The sequence below is a fragment of the Mustelus asterias genome, chromosome 1, assembly GCF_964213995.1.
Source record: "Mustelus asterias chromosome 1, sMusAst1.hap1.1, whole genome shotgun sequence".
Classification (NCBI taxonomy): domain Eukaryota; kingdom Metazoa; phylum Chordata; class Chondrichthyes; order Carcharhiniformes; family Triakidae; genus Mustelus; species Mustelus asterias.
This window is the reverse complement of record NC_135801.1, coordinates 27,261,207-27,279,021: the sequence shown is the minus strand read 5'-3', so window position 1 is coordinate 27,279,021 and position 17,815 is coordinate 27,261,207. Positions and strand designations below refer to the sequence as shown.

Here is a 17,815-nt window from a genome sequence, read left to right as displayed (position 1 = left end):
CTTGCTGCATCTGTACAGGGCATTGGTGAGGCCGCAGCTGGAATACTGTGTGCAGTATTGGTCCCCTTATTTGCGGATGGATATATTGGCCTTTGAGGGAGTGCAGAGAAGGTTCACCAGGTTGATACCGGAGATGTGGGGTGTTGATTATGAGGAGAGACTGAGCAGATTGGGTTTGTATTCGTTGGAATTTAGAAGGCTGAGGGGGGATCTTATAGAGACCTATAAGATAATGAAGGGGCTGGATAGGGTAGAGATGGAGAGATTCTTTCCACTTAGAAAGGAAACTAGAACTAGAGGGCACAGCCTCAAAATAAAGGGGGGTCAGTTTAGGACAGAGTTGAGGAGGAACTTCTTCTCTCAGAGGGTGGTGAATCTCTGGAATTCTCTGCCCACTGAAGTGGTGGAGGCTACCTCGTTGAATATGTTTAAATCACGGATAGATGGATTCCTGATCGGTAAGGGAATTAGGGGTTATAGGGATCAGGCGGGTAAGTGGAACTGATCCACTTCAGATCAGCCATGATCTTATTGAATGGCGGGGCAGGCTCGAGGGGCTAGATGGCCTACTCCTGCTCTTATGTTCTTAAAACTGAATGCAATAAACAAGTTAGAGCCTAACCAAAGCATTACAAATGTTCAGCATAATTTCCGTTTTTGTACTTAGAACCTCAATTTTCCATAGCTCAAAACCTTCTTGATCTTGACCTCAAGACAAAGCTTTGCTAACTATTCTCTCAGTATGTGTTGCCACCTTCCATGATCTATGCACATAAACATCCAGTTTCCTCTACCCTGAGCTCTAAAACCGATCGAATCAAAATTCAGAAGGTAGTCACTGGTAGGGAAGGTGAAATCGCAGAACGTGATAAGGCTGGAGTGCAACAAGCGCCAATTTGGGAATTTGGTGCAATAGGGGATGTAATACAGAGGGAGATATGGTGCTCCTTTTTATATTTTTTTCACGATAGAAGTTGGTGATGTTCAAAGCTTTAATTAGGTGAGCAGATAGGTGATTGTTTAGTACGTTAAGATTTTATCCCTTTAAATGCAGGCAGTAGTTTTAAAAAGGCCATATTGGCACTAGGGTTAAGGATATCTTCTCAGGGTTGGAGAGGAATTTGGAGTGGGAGGAGTAAGAACCAGTTGTCGTGATCTATGCAGGTACCAATGATGCAGGTAGGACTAAGATCGAGGTTCTGCTGAGGGTATATGAACAATTAGGGACAAAATTAACAAGTAGAACCACAAAGGATCTCTGGACTACTACCTAAGCCACCTGAAAATTCATGTTCAAGTCATACACCAGCCTTAGAAATGTAATATCATTTGTCATTGTCGCAGTCAAAATCCTGGGAACTTCCTACCTAAAAGCACTCTGGGAGTATTTTCTCCAGATATACTGTAGTGGTTCAAGGTGGAAGTTCACCACCAATTCAAGGGCAATTAAGGATGAGCAATAAATGTCGACATTGCCAGTGAAAGCCATATTCCATGAATGACTGGATTTAAAAAAGGCTAATGTTGCTTGGTACGAGGAAATACTGATAAAAGCAATATTTTCCCATTTTCTTTGTGTTTCAATTGAACAAAGAACAAAGAAAATTACAGCACAGGAACAGGCCCTTCGACCCTCCATGCCTGCACCGACCATGCTGCCTGACTTAACTAAAACCCCCTACGCTTCCGGGGACCATATCTCTCTATTCCCATCTCATTCATGTACTTGTCAAGACGCCCCTTAAAAGTCACTACCGTATCCGCTTCCACTACCTCCCCCAGCAACGTGTTCCAGGCACCCACCACTCTGTGTAAAAAATCTACCTCGTACATCTCTTTTAAAACTTGCCCCTCGCACCTTAAACCTATGCCCCCTAGTAATTGACTCTTCCACCCTGGGAAAAAGCTTCTGACTATCCACTCTGTCCTTGCCCCTCATAATCTTGCAGACTTCTATCCGGTCTCCCCTCAACCTCCATCGCTCCAGTGAGAACAAACCGAGTTTCTCCAACCTCTCCTCATAGCTAATGCCCTCCATACCAGGCAACATCCTGGTAAATCTTTTCTGTACCCTCTCCATAGCCTCCACATCCTTCTGGTAGTGAGGCGATCAGAATTGAACACTATATTCCAAGTGCAGCCTCACTAAGGTTCGATTAAACGTCAACATGACTTGCCAATTTTTAAACTCAATACCCCGGCCAATGGAGGCATGCAAGCCGTATGCCTTCTCGACTACCTTCTCCACCTGCAATTGAGTAATGCAAATGTATGTGCTATAGAGTTGCTTAAATTTATGACGATATCACATGTAGGAGATAGAAACAGACTATTTCCAAGTTGGGTCAAAAACAAAGGGCTGTAGGCAATGAGATTCATTGCATGCGATTTTCAAGAATTTCCTTTGCAGAGTTCCATGGTTCTGCAATTCAGTTCAAGACCTGGCAACTGCCACTATGTTAACGTTCAAGATTAGATTGATTAGGTGGAGCAAACTCTTAATTCAGTCATTTGTCTTAAAATAACAAGTTGCAAACGTCTGTTGTTTTCGTGTTGATTTTTTGAAGACAGGCATTGATTCATAGTTCGTAGCGTTTTCCTTGCAGGGAAACTGTCTTAGGGTCAGAATAAATAAGAGGTGGCCATTTGGCTCATTGTTGTGCCATTCAGAAAGATCCTGGCTGATCTCATTGTGGACATAATTCCACTTTCCTTCCTGCATCCCATAATCCTGGACTGCCTTGTTGATCAAAAATCTGTTAAATGCAGTGTTGAATGTATTAAAGTTATCTCACCTCCTTTTCCTTTCTGTCCTTCCACAACATCAATACCCTAGAATATTCAGGTTCCAGCCATGGTCACTTTGCAAACATGTTTTTATAATGGATGCCAAACTAATTTATTTCTACTCATGCTACCAGTTCACCCATCTTGTTACGAATGCTGCTTACATTCGGATGGAGTCCTTTTACCATTTTGTCCTTAATTTGACCTTAAATGCCAGTGCAATCTTGAGGTTTGTAAGCTCTGTCCCTTTCTATTATATTGATTATTTGCTTCACTATCATGTACTATTGCAATGTCCTTTTTCCTTAACTTTCCAAATGAACACTTCCACCTCTCTCCATCACTGCCCTGCCCCCAACCCCCCAAAACTATTTAAAAGCCCTCTCTACAGACTGTTATAGGTTTTGTCAATGCGCCGGTCCTGGTGTGGTTAAGGAGAACACGGTTCCAATGCTACAACTCCCTTTAGCCCTAGTATTAGGAGCCAGTGATCCATGAATCGAAATCCATGCACCAATGACCTTGTTCTTCACGGGTGTGGGTGTCACAGTTTTGGAAGGTTCCATCACAGGCTGATTCTGGAAGAAATGAATGTCTTTAAAGGACAGTGTAACATATACAAGTGAACCTTTCTTTTACGTTGTGCCATAAAGAGGGTATTCCACTCTGGTTTAAAGTACAAGCTGCCTACAAAGATAATGTTTAGTCATGCCTTTTTAGTCTTTTGTTACGGTTAACATCTTAATATGTGAAATCTTGTGTCGATTTTTCAGCAATTAACTGGAAGTTCATTTTTTAATTAAGTTATTGGTTTTTACAGAGATCGTAACATATGAATGTTACTTGCCACTTATCAGCCCAAGTCTAAATATTGCTCAGGTTGTGCTGCATGCAGGATTGAACTGTTTTGTATTTTAAGTTGTGAGCAAACTTTCCAACTTCTGACCTTATGATGGAGGGAAGTTTGTTGATCAAACTGAAGATGATCGAGCCTAGAACACTACTCTGAAAAACTCCTGCAGCAATGTATCAGGACTGAGATGGTTAATCTTCAATAACCACCTTCCTTTGTACTAGATTTAACTTCAGAGTTCAGTTTCACTCAAATGCCTTCATAGAATCCCTAGTGCAAGGTGAAGCCAATTAGCCGATCAAGTCTGCACCAACTCTCTGACAGAGCATCTTACCCAGGCCCTATAGCCATGACCCCACATGTTTATCACACTATGCACCACAGAAAACATTCTTTCTGGTTGTATCTCAGCTTGTTATGGCTCCTGCTCTGTCCAAGACCGCAAAAAAATACAAAGGATCGTGAACGAAGCCCAGTCCATCATGCAAACCGACCTCCCCTCCATTGACTGTCTACACTTCCCACTGCCTTGGAAAAGCAACCAACATATTCAAGGACCCCACACCTCCCGGACATCCTCTCTTCCATCTTCTTCTGTTGGGATGATACAAACGTCTGAGGTCACATACCAACCGACTCAAGAACACAGCTTCTTCCTTGCTGCCATCAGACTTTTGAATGGACCTACCTCATAAAGTTGATCTTTCTCTACATCCGAGCTATGACTATAACACTACAATCTGCACTCTCTCCTTTCCTTCTCTATGTATGATATGCTTTGTCTGTATAGCATGCAAGAAACAATACTTTTCGCTGTATACTAATACATGTGACAATAATAAATCAAATTACTAATCCCCCTAACCTACACATCTTGGGTCATTAAGGGGCAATTTAGCATGGCCAATCAACCTAACTTGCACATCTTTGTTACCACACTGTCAAATGCTGCCTCCACATAAAGGGCAAACACTCTAACCTCACTTCTGGAACTCAGTTTTTCAGTCCATATTTAGACCAAGGTTAGTGATGGTCCACTGTCCCTCATAGATCCCCATTTTTGAGTTTGAGATCTGTTCTGAACCTATTCATTTGGAACAATGCTGGTGTATGACGTCCTTGGTGTGAAGATGGGACTCGTCCCCACATGGACAACGCAGTTGTCATTCCCACCTATATTGGTCATGGACAAACGCATTAATGAATTGATGAAAAAGTCTGAAGTAGATTTTCTCATGTGGGTTCGCTCACTGACTGCTGCAGGCCTACTCTGACAGCTATATCCTTTGGGTTTCTTCAGATGATGGGCATTGAACAGTACATTCTGTTGACTCGCTACCCTCAGTGCTTCTTCCAAGTCGTCTTCAACATAAAGAAGTACTGATTTACCAGCTGAGGGAGGAGAGCAAGTGGCAATCAGCAGGTTTCCCTATCCATTAAACTCTATCGGGTTCAGATGCTCCTTTCCTCCTTTGGACCACTGTGCCACTACCTATGATGGGTCCATTCTGTAGGGCAACAAGACATTCCTCTCAGAAGTCTTGTTAAGGATCATTAGTTCCTCTTATGTTCTAGATCATGAGAAGAAACTAGAATTGCGTTCCAAATAATTATGGTTTAACCAACATAAGGTGCTGCCTTTAATGTGAAACTGTACACACTTTGTCTATAGCATGAAGTGTACTACTTATTGGAGCACAATTCCAGCTGATTTTTTTGTTAACCAAAATGCATCAGCTCACATTAATGCATAATTCCATCTGTCAATTACCCACCCCAATATCTCTTTACAGTTTTGTATGATCTGGAGAATTAAGTACACTTTATTTTGGTTTTACAGTAATTTCTCATTTAGTGTCATAGTTACATCGAGAAGTGCAACTTTCAGCAAAACACATTTTCCCATTACAAACTAATGTACAAAGTGGAATTTGGTTCCTTTAGACATGTCATCAGGAAAAAACAGCGCAATTGAAATAGTGTACATGCACAGTACATACCAGATGAAATAAAGTAAAATGCTTTTCTGAATATAAAAAAGATATAAATTTAAAATATTCACAGCAGTTTCAGCATTGAATAAACTGACAGTGAGAAAAGCATTGTTAAACATAGGACTATTGAACAGAATGCAGATGTCAGGATAAAGTCAGATGGGATCAGGATCATTGATAAAAGAGATTGCAGAGAGTAAGTATTCCGAACAGAGAGAAAAGTTAACGAAGCGGGATATAAGGAGCAGCAAGGGTGACACAGTGAGCGCCAAGCAACTGTATGAATAATTCATGAGGACAAACTGAAGCATCCACACAATTAGTAAAAACTGAGAGTTGATGTTATTATGTCAGTTTGGATGAGTTTTCTTGTTGGATTCTGTGCTTTTGTGTTTATCCCTGTTAGTTCCTCAGTTTGTTTTGGAGAAAGTTCCTTTATCTTACTTACAGACTGAATAAACAAACACAATAAAATCCTTTTTGGAGCTCTGGAGAAAGGTACTTGATCTAAAAATGTTAACTTTTTCTCCCTCTACAGACTCTGGCAGACCTGCTTAGTATTTCCAACATTTTCTGTTTTAAATTATAATCGAATCGGTTATTCACTGGTGGTAATTCATTATTTAAGTACTGAGTTTTAAAATCTGTGACCACTGAATTCAATAAAGAATGAGGCTGATTTCATCAATAAAATTAAATTCTCCTCATTGTGGTCCGTTGGCAAACTATATAATAGCTAGTGTTGCAACATTAAAGGGATAGATGTTTCCTATTGTGTTACGAAACAACCATGACCAAATCTTAAGTGAGAAATCACTGCATCTAAAAATTTCAATGTGACTTCCTCTGTATATATCCAAAATCACAGTAAGAAGTCTCACAACACCAGGTTAAAGTCCAACTGGTTTATTTGGCAGCACTAGCTTTCGGAGCCTCAAGCTCCTTTTTCAGGAAGAAGGAGCTTGAGGCTCCGAAAGCTAGTGCTGCCAAATAAACTTGTTGGACTTTAACCTGGTGTTGTGAGACTTCTTACTGTGCTTACCCCAGTCCAACGCCGGCATCTCCACATCATATCCAAATCATCCATACCTAGAGTAAATAAATTTGACACAAGAACAGAATCCTGTGGAAAACCATTCCACATTTCTAACCACTCTGAAAAACTGTCTTCAACCAGAATTGTTTTCTCCAGAAATCCAGTTTGCCTTCTTCCCTCCATAATCTCCAGTGTGGTACCTTTTCAAGGCTTTCCCAAATGCCATTTTACCAATGCCCATCCTTCCTACCTCCTACCTTGCTACAGTTTGGGATTGATCTTTTTTCAAATCCATGCTAGTTGCATCTATCTTCAAGTCAGAAAGATACAGCACCGAAACAGGCCCTTCGGCCCAGCTCGTCCAACCAACCAGATTTCCTAAACCGAACCAGTCCCATTTGCCTGCGTTTGACCCATATCCCTCTAAACCTTTCCTATCCATGTACCTGTCCAAATGTCTTTTAAATATTGTAATTGTACCCACCTCTACGACCTCCTCTGGCAGCTCATTCCATATACCCACTAGCCACTGTGTGAAAAAGTTGCCCCGCAGGTCTCTTTTAAATCTCTCCCCTCTCACCTTAAACCTATGTAGACTAGTTTTGTACTCCCCAACCCTGGGGAAAAGACCGTGGCTATTCACCATTTCCACGCTCCTATTTTATAAACCTCTATAAAGTCATCCTCCTATTTGTCAGGGATAAAGTTCACAGCCTATTCAGCCTCTCCTTATAATTCAAATCTTCCAGTCCCAGTAAAATCCATGTAAATCTTTTTTGCACCCTTTCCAATTTAATAACATCCTTCCTAATAGCAAGGCGACCAGAATTGTACGCAGTACTCCAAATGTGGCTGCACCAATATCTTATACAGTTATAACATAGCGCCCCAACTCTTGTACTCAATGCTCTGACCGATGAAGGCAAGTGTGCCAAATGTCTTCTTTACCATTCTGTCTACCTGTGATGCCACTTTCAAAGAACAATGTACCTGCACTCCGAAGTCTCCCTGTTTGACAACACTCCCCAGGGCCATACCACTAACTGTGCAAGTCCTGCCCTGGTTTGTCTTACCAAAATGCAACGCCTCGCACTGATCGGAATTAAACTTCATCTGCCATTCCTCAGCCCACTGGCCCAGTTGATCAAGATCCCGCTGTAGTCTTAGATAACCTTCTTCACTGTCCACTGCACCACCAATTTTGGTGTCATCTGCAAACTTAACTGACCATGCCTCCTATATTCTCATCCAGATTGCTTATGTAAATGACAAAGTGGACCAAGCACCGATCCCTGTGGCACACTGCTGGTCACAAGACTCCAGTCCGAAAAACAACTGTCTACCATCATCCTCGTCCCCTACCGGCAAAATAAAAAAATCCAAAACAGAAATGCTAACACAACACTGCCACCCGGGAAGTACAGGACATATTATTGCCAGTGCTTTCAGTTCACATAAAATTCATGAACCTGGCTTGGACTCTGCTACTACACTGCAAAATGAAACAGTAAAAGTAAGCAGAAATGCTGCAACAAGAATTGAAAGTGGCTATTATTTGTCCACTTGGGTGAGAATAAATTTAATAGATTAATAAGTGTGTGACTGGTCCAGAAAATACTATGTGGACATGCTTCTCCTGCATTTTAATGAACAGTGTCTGATGAAAATTACTTCCACTTACAAAGATAAATTTATTGTACTTCAGTTTGCTAACAATCTCATGGCTCATCATTCATTTTTAAAACTATAAACTATCCTTTTTTAGTTACTGACTTGAAGGCACGCATACGAGAATGGAATTTTAGCATCATGCAAATTGCACCAGAGAGAAAAAAAACTTCAGAACATCCAGTAAAAGTGATTCAAATTAACTTCCATGTCAGAGTTCAGAAAGTGCTCAACTGAGCTGCATTGCAAAATGGCACAGCACTTGGATAACTGATGTGAACGTTTTTGCTATTTTTCCTGTTCTATATTAGTTTTTTATTTCCAATTCCCTAAAGACTAAACACCAGGCTGAGGTATGTTGCTTCATCAAAATGCACATATTAAGCTAGAGTTAAGTGGACTTGGTGCAATTCCCCAACAAAATCAACCTGCCAAAACCTACTTTCAAGACAGGTACATTGGCCACCTGGGCAAGGGACAAGGGCAATTATAATTACTCATGGAGCTGTAATCAAACAGGGAATCAACTTCAAGAGAAGACTGCCAAGTAAGTATCTAAGTATTATTTGCAGCCTACTCCTCATAATTCAATCAGTTTATCCAAAAATTGGAATCTCTGATAATTTGAAGTAAGCAACTTTGAAGTAATACAACAAAGTGGGAGCTTAGTGCTAAAAATTTTGAAATCACAATTTATTTGAAGTGACTTTAAATTAAGATTAGAATGTATACCAGAACTGGCTCTCAGACACAATTACAGCAATCTCTCATTCATTCTTTGCTGAAATTAACCCAATAGCAGAATACATGGACAGGCACAAATATTCAACAGATGATGTAGGAATAGAATGAAAATGTTCTTATTCCTCTCGATTTAGTCAGGCTACTGCCATCATATACAAACAAGATTCATTAATCTCTTCCAGTTTTCCTTCTCCTGAGGGTGATGGCATGTGCGACTGTGTGTGCGTGTGGTGGGGGTGGGGGGGTGATGTGTGTGCACGTGTGGATAGTGGGGGAGGGGTGATGTGTGTGTGCTAGGTAAGATACTTTTTCTGAGAGTTGGTGCAGACTCAATAGGCCTCCTTCTGTACTGTAGGGATTCTATGGTTCATGAATGAATTCGAACAGTGCAATGTACCCAATATTTGATCGCAGGGACCAGCTCATCCAAGCCCAACTGTTTTCTCATCTGACAGGAATATCTGTAAAAGGCAATCATCTGGCAGGTATTAGGAACAGGATTCCTTCTTGGTGTTAAGCCTCTAGCCTCAAGGCACAACGGTCAACTTGTTTGAGATCAGCGAACTACATTACTGATGAAATCTAAGAACTCTTATATTACTCTTCGTAAAATGCATGTAAAGGGTTTATATATATATTGCGCAGATTGTGGAGCCTGAAGTCATGAAATCGCTTCAACTTAAATGTCTTCTAAAATTAAATCTCTGAATTCATGGACCACCCAACCTCATAGTACATGCAAAACATACACTGTTCTCTCAACTTAGCTGATATGAGCCAGGCAAGTGAACTAACTCTCTATACACAGCTAGTATCCATTGTCATGGCCACTGGTGTTTTTTTAATGAAAGGAGATCCTCCAAACATGATGCAAAATTCTGGAATCCCAAGTAACATTTAATTCAGTTGCCAAATGATAGTGCATGCTCACAAGCAGAATAGGTTATAACAATGTGAACTAAGTAAACACCATTAAGGCCAACCCGGCTTGGGTCACTCTCTGTGTGGAGTCTGCACGTTCTCCCCATGTCTGCGTGGGTTTCCTCCGGGTGCTTCAGTTTCCTCCCACAGCCTGAAAGATGTGCTGGTTAGGTGCACTGGCCATGCTAAATTCTCCCTCGCTGTACTCAAACAGGTGCCGGAGTGTGGCAACTCAGGGATTTTCACAGTATCTTCATTGCAGTGTTAATGTAAGCCTACTTGTGACACTAATAAATAAGTCATAGGATCATAAAGATGTCATTCATGAATCTAAATTTTAAAAAAATCAGGAGAAACATCTTTACCCAGAAAGTGGTTAAAATGAGTTAATTGCTACTACTTGAGGTGAATAGCATAAATACATTTAAGGGGATGTTAGATAGGTACATGAGGGAGAAAGGAACAAAGGCATATACAGATAAGGTTAGTTGAAGCAGGGTGGAAGGAAGTCTGCTTGGAGCATGAATTCCAACATAGACCAGTTGGGGCAAATGGCCTGTTTTGGTGTAAAGTCTATCAGGAGAGGTTTGAACTTCACACATGGTTTTCAGGTAGCAGCTATCATGCCAAAACTATTCTAGCGTTTGGAGAAATGGAATAGATGCACACAAAAGGAAAAGCTTACATAAATGTGCAGAAACATGAAAATCCAGCAGACTAAACTATAAAAACTCAAGACAAATTAAGTGATAAAGGGCCAAATGCTAAAAAAGCTATGGTCAAAAGAAAACTAGCAAGGGATGTCAAAAGTTTTTGTAACAAATTAAGGGATAGCAAGATTACAGAAGTGTTAATAGATGGATGCAGGCAAACTTATAACAGCTAAGGAAACTACAAAATTACTACATTACTTTCTTCTATCATTTCACTGCAAGGACATAAGAACAACAAGAGCTTAGTGGGTGAAATGTTTTTTTAAAAATAGTAATGGAGAAAATAATAGGATTTTATAAAAGGATCTCCAGGACCTGATAATTCCCAAAGACATTCAACATGTTCCCCAAAGCTACTTAGATTCGGAAAATGTGCTTTTGGGTTGGAAACTCCAAATGTCATTAAATCATAGAAAGGTTACAGCACAGAGGACGGCATTTGGCCCAGGGTACTTGTTGATTCTGTAAGAGCAACTCAGCTCGTCCCACTCCCTGCAAATTTTCACTCTCTAGGTGACATCAAATTCCCCTTTTGAGAGCTACAACTGACTTTGCAACCCCACCACACACAGGTGGCATATTCCAGATTCCAACAACTCGTTGCATAAAAACGTTTATCCTCACATTATCACCGATTCTGTCAAAGGGAACAGTTTGTCCCCACTTTCATTGCCTTAGCCCCTCATGATTTTGAACACCACTATCAAGCCTACTCTGAACCTCTTCCTTCTCCAAGACCAATCCCAGTATCTCCAGTTTATCCATGTAACTGAAGTCCCTCATCCCAGAATCACAATTCTTTTCTGCACCCTTTCTAATGCCTTTGTTCATAAAATGTGATGCCCGGAGTTGGATACAATACTCCAGTTGGGGCCAAACCAGGGTTTTACTAAAGTCCATCATAATTTCTTTGCTTTTGTTTCTATTTATAAAGCCCAGGATGCCATATGCCTCTCAACCTGCCCTGCCACCAAAGATTTGTGCATATGTACCTCCAAGTCTCTTGGTTCCCCATTTCCTTTACAATTGTATCCAATCCTTATTCTTCCTATAAAATGTATAATTTCACACTTTTTTGCATTAAATTCACTTGCCACAAGTCTGCCCACTCCACAAGTCTATGTCCAATTGAAATTTATCGCTATCCTTTTCACCTTTCACTATACTTCAAAGCTTTGTGTCATTTGCAAATTTCAAAATTAAACCCTGCACACCCAAGTACAGATCACTGATAGTGACCACAAAATGCAGTCGTCCCAATACAAACCCCTGGAGAATTCCATTGTAGACCTTCCTCCAGTCTGAAAAACATCAATGTCACAAGAGTCTGCTGCCTGTCAGCCAACTTCATATCCATGCTGCCATGGACTCATTTATTCCATGGGCTTCAACTTTGCTGGCAAGTATATTGGGTCATACTTCTGTGAAATGCCCTTTGGAAGTCCATGGATGCCACATCAACCGCATTATCCTCAACCTTAATCAAAAATTTCAATTGAGTTGAACACTATTTGCCTTTAACAAGCTGCGCTGTGCTTTTTAGTTAATTCATACTCATCCAAGTGATTGTTATTCTTGTCCTGGGTTCTGGTTTCTAAAAACATTCCCGCCATCGAGGTTAAACTGACTGATATGTATGGCTTGGATGAAGAAAGAGAATGTTATATGTCTAGATTTGCAGATGCTACTACTATAGATGTCAGCGAACAAGTCATCCTATGAAGCCTCAAAGCCCCTCCAAAAACAGGGGTTGGCTTATACACTGAGTGTAGAAGTAAACTGTGAACATGGGTGTGGACAGTTGCCAACTTTGTCACTCGAGGTTATAACACAGCCCAGATTGTCTGCTAGATCCTTTACACTCAGTTATAAAGGTACAGGTAAAACATCCATTTGTGGGGTGAAACATTGAGGCTGACTACTGGTGCAAATAATAGCATGCTATGGCTGAAAGGGAGGAGTGAGAGTAGGCTTATATACCAAGTATATACAAAAACATTACTTTGGGGAATGAAAATATTAAGTCTCTTATACTCCAGGTTTAATTATACTCTGTGATCGATAGTATATTGTAGGGATTTGAGCATGCAAAGTGACAGAATGAATGAATGGACAAAACTAAGGAAATTGGAGTTAAATATAGACAAGAATGAAGTTATTCACTTTGGACCTGAGAAAGATGAATCATAATGTGTTGTTAATGGTGAGGGACAAGGAGCTGAGGTGGAGCAAAGAGTTTGGGTATTCAAGTACACAAATACTTGCAGCTAATGCTCAATTGCAAGTCAAAAAAGTTGGCCTTCATCACAGAGGCTAGACTTCAAAAGTTGGATCGGACACCAGTTATATGGAGCCTTGGTCAGACCCCATCTAGAGCACCACATTCAGTTTTGGACACAATCTCAGAAAAGATATACTGGCCTTCAACAAGAGTACACAGTAAATTCACCACTATACCATGGATTAAAGGATTAGACTACAAGGATAGAATGCATAAACATGGTCTGTATGTAATTTAGAGTGGTGAACAAATCAGGGCGTTTAAAATGATAAAAAAAGACTTGATTGGGTATATACAAATAATTTATTATCTGTGGGTAATCCAGAATAAGAGGATACAATTTTAAAATTAAAGCTGGGCTATTGATGAGCAAATCAAATCAATAAAAGCAGGATGCAATTTTTCATACAAATAGTGGCAGAAATCTGACACTCACCCCAACTCTTTCAAAAGGCCATGGATGCAGGTAAAAATGAAGTTGATAAGATTTTAGTTAGGTATGGGCTTTTAAGTGCTATGGAACAAGCCATGATTTAATTGAATGGCAGAACAGACTGGAGGGACTGAATGGCCTGTTCAAGTTCCTAGGTTCTTTCTTAGTTCAATTTAACAGACTATTTTCACAGCTAGGCTGACCTAGCCAATAAAAGAATTCTGAGAAGGGTATATATTTCCATTATATCTAATTATAAATTGTTGCATCACGTCTGGCCAAATGGAACAATCATTTACAGGACTTTATCACCCCCTACTCTATATAGTTGGAACTGCTGTTTATGGAATTGCATTCCCACTGAACAAAATTGTAAATCAATATCATGATGCATTTGATAGATAGCATCAATCCTTCTCCCAGTTTCCACTTGTAATCTTGAAGGTCCAAATGCTTCTCAGTAACAGTTACATACACTTGTACATTCACAGAATACTGTGGCAGCCATATTCTACTGAAAAGCTGCTTTACAAAGAGGAAGTATATTGTGATCAATAAAGCATTTTATTTTGCAGCATCTTACACCAATAGTGTCAACCGCAAGTCAGTTAATAGCATTCACTTCTGAGTCAGAGGGTTATGGGTTCAAGATACCTTGAGCATTAAAATCTAAGCTGACATTTCAGTGCAATACTGAAGGAGTGCTACACTGTCAGAGATACTTTCAGATGAAACATTAAAAAGCAGACACAAAAGATCTTGTAGCACAACTTTGAAGAGCAGGGGAATTTTCCCTGCTGACCAGGACTTTATTTGTCCTGCAATCAACATTACTAAAACAGATTATCTGGTCTATATCACATTGCTGTTTATGGGAAGTTGCTGTGTGCAAATTGACTGCTGCATTTCCTATATTGTAACAGTGATTACATTTCAAAAAATACTTCATTGGTTGTAAAGCACATCCCTCAGTCATGAAAGATACTATGTAAATGCAAGTTTTTCTTGCCTTTCAATCAGATTTCTACAATATTGCTTTGGCTTTCTGGATTATTTGCCCATATCCCAGCTACATATATTTGCAGTGAATTCCACAGCTCGTTTCCATAAGAAACTGCTCAAATGGGATCTCTTAAATGTGAAACAACTGGTTACGAGGAGACTTAATCCATTTATTACAGAAGTACTTTAACTGTATGCGGTAGCTTCCAGTATTTTCTTTGACCCCATTTAAACAGCTGGGTAAATTCAGAGCAGCAACTTAAGTGCTAACTGCTCATGGTTGTTATATGCAAGTTGACCTTATTTGCTTACTCTCCACCTTCCATTTTGGGCAAAGATTCATACAGGTCAATAATGTAGAAATCATATTGCTAGCCTCTATGGGTGGGCTGTGTTCAGTTGGTTCCTATCTACAATACTGTTGGCCTGCACTGCTACATCTGGATAAACTTTGTTAATGCACCATCCAATGTGGTCCTTGACCCCCTCAGCTTCCCTGGCATCACTAGTTATTTTAATTATACTGCAATGCCATTGCTCACTGCAGTCCAATATAATCGATCACCCTAAATATCTTCTAATATTCAAGTCAGTTCACAGTTTAATTAAAACTAGCTACAAAGAAAGAAACTGCCTCACTAAAATACATGGGTAAACCATAGGTAACCGACTATCCCATAGATAGCAAATATTTAATCTCATGCAACCCATCTAAAAATGGATGGATGGAGGAGTAGGGAGGGAATGACAAATACATACTGCCAGAGACCTTTGACAGTTGGCGCACAGGTATTTAGAAAACAGTTTTAAAAACTTTTAAAATATTTTAAGAGCATAAAAGGAGGGAAAAAAAAGAAAATATCTTCCTGAAAGATTTTAACTTCTGCTCATATGAGCATCATTACATCAGGTTCATCTAATACATTAAAGTTTTGCAACTACATTATTGACCATAATATTGGATGCCATTTGAAAAGTTAATTCCCCAAAATTTGACCTAATATATATTAAACGCGTATTGAGTCAGCACACTTGGTTATTCTATTAAAATCCAAGCCCTCTTTAGACAGGCATAACACCTTAATTTCAACCCCCAAGTCCTATCCTAGATGATGCAGAACATTACAGGGCATTTACCTACTGTAAGCTTTCTTTATTGCTATAGCTGCTCTACCTTATCCATCACATGAACTGACTTCCAAGGTTTTGGCTATCCAAGAAGGCACTATATAAACCAACTTCTTTATTTCATGCTTGACTCCTTCCCCTTGTATTGAATCGTACTACTTTTTTCCTTCCATTCATTGGCGTAATTAAATAAAAGGACCAAAAAAAATACAAACGGTGACATATCTAGGATATAAGAATGTAAATCGTGTATGATTGATTCGAAGATTTCAAAAAATTCAATATACTGTACATGGCCAGGCCTGTATCAGACCTCTATTGGAGTTACACAAGATAATTTCACGTCAAAGAAAGAAATCGACAAATGCACGAAATCCTGATGTTGCCTGATTCCAAGTATTGAGATTCTGACTCCTAATCTGCGCACAACAAAATCTCTTAAGAGACAGATGTCAATGCGATTGTAACAAAGAGGTGGTTGGTGCAAGGCCTGGGGCCTCACTTTGCAAAAATAAAACCAGGGAGCGGCTCGAAACCTCACTCCGGCCTCCGATCCAACGCCTTTCACGTGTTTGGGTTAGGCAGCGCTGGCAGCGGGGGGAGGTGGCCAGCCGCGTCCGGCTCCCCGCCTGGCGACAACAAGGGGCGGACAATCAGGCAGAAACACACTCCTCAAGGGGGGAGGTTGGCGGCGATGCTGTCTCTCGCTGCATCCCACCCCCCCCCCCAAAAAAAGCACCACTCTGACTAACGCAAAAGCGTGCAGGCCCAAAGCCGGGCGGGCAGGAAGACGCTGCTCCAAGCCCCCGCGGGGGGGGGGGGGGGGGTGGGGGAAGAGAGAGAGAGAGAGGAGAGAGAGCAAGAGACATGTGGTGGGGAGGTGGAAGTGTGTTGTGGACACGAACAACGGGCCCAGTTACCCAGGCCCCGTGTGGAGTGTTGCACGGTCGGTCCACACATATACACACACACACATGCCGGCAACGAGGAGGAGGAGGAGAAATGGGGGGTGGGGGCCGCGCGGCCGGGCTAAAGTTTCAAGTTTGTAAATGGTGCAAGGAGCCGCAGTTTCCACGGGGGGGGGGGGGGGGGGGGTAAGTTTGGGAGACGGGGAAGGGGGAAGAGGGGGTGGTAAAAGTGTCCTGATCCCTCAGGCATTCCCCCCCCCCCCCCCCCCGGGATTTCTCTCCCCCCCCCCCCCCCCCCCACCGCTTTCTCACTCACCAAGATCCTTTTGAAGAGGGCGTTCTCCTTGGCTGGCAGCGCTACCGACGGCATGGCTGGCTGGCTGGCCTGAGGCTGCTGTGGGGATGGGATGGCCGCTTTACCGGGTCGAGACTTTCCTCACACACACGCACGCTGGCTGGTGGCTTTTTCTTGCTGCCCTGCTCCTCAACTCATGGGCCGTCTCTCTCCTCTCTCGCCTCCTTGCAGCCCCCGTGGCCGCGGATTGCTCCTCGCTGCCGATCGAGCGGAACCTCCCGCCTTCACGTGTATTTGTTATTTTTATATATATATTATTCAACTGCTCTGCTGCTGCACACGGGGATTCAGCAGAGCTGGGTACAGAGGGGGGGGAGGAGGAGGAGGAGGGGGGATGGTGGTGGTGGTTGGGGGTGGGGGGGAAGGTGTTGTATATAAAAAAAAAACCCTCAACCAAAATGGCGGAGGCGGCACACAAGCAAGCAGCAGCAGCAGCAACGCCGGCTCCCTCCGGGTCAGCCGCCAGTGCGCACGCGCCGCTGCTCCCCTCGCGAACCCCGCACACCGTCAGCTGACCTCCCTGCGGCGGAGCATGACGGTACGGTGGGAGGACCTCCTCCGGTCCTCCCAGCCTTCCGCGCTCACGTTGACTGATCCCCCCACCCACCAGGCGTCAAGTGGCTTTGGTTATGAGTTTTTTTCCCCCCCAGAGCGCTCTGCATTAAACATTTATTTTGCAAAAAATCCAGATTTAACAAGTTTTATAACTAGGGTAGATACCACTCAGTGTTATTTTAATAATTACAACCTAACTATGAACAACAGATTTGATTTATTATTGTCACATAGAATCCCTGCAGCGCAAAAAAAAGCCATTCAGCCCATCGAGTCTGCACCGACCACAATCCCATCCAGGTCCTATCCCTGTAACCCCACAGATTTACCCTACTAATCCCCATAGATGTGGAGGTGCCTGCGTTGCACTGGGGTAAACACAGTAAGAAGTTTAACAACACGACAGTGCAGAGTTGCTGAGCAGAAACTGATAGCCA

The 17,815-nt window shown here is 41.8% G+C and overlaps 1 protein-coding gene across 2 annotated transcripts in view; it reads right to left on the bottom strand.

Moving 5' to 3' along the window:
* The window catches only part of naa15a (N-alpha-acetyltransferase 15, NatA auxiliary subunit a), an 82,938-nt gene extending 65,606 nt beyond the window's left edge, over positions 1 to 17,332 (bottom strand). For both annotated transcript variants that reach the window (XR_013497594.1, XM_078210495.1), the window contains exon 1: positions 16,785 to 17,332. Coding sequence is in view for 1 of the 2 variants with exons in the window: in XM_078210495.1 (XP_078066621.1) it covers positions 16,785 to 16,838 (54 nt within the window). In the remaining variant the exon portion in view is untranslated. The remainder of the gene's footprint in view (positions 1 to 16,784) is intronic.
* Positions 17,333 to 17,815: the final 483 nt, after the last annotated feature.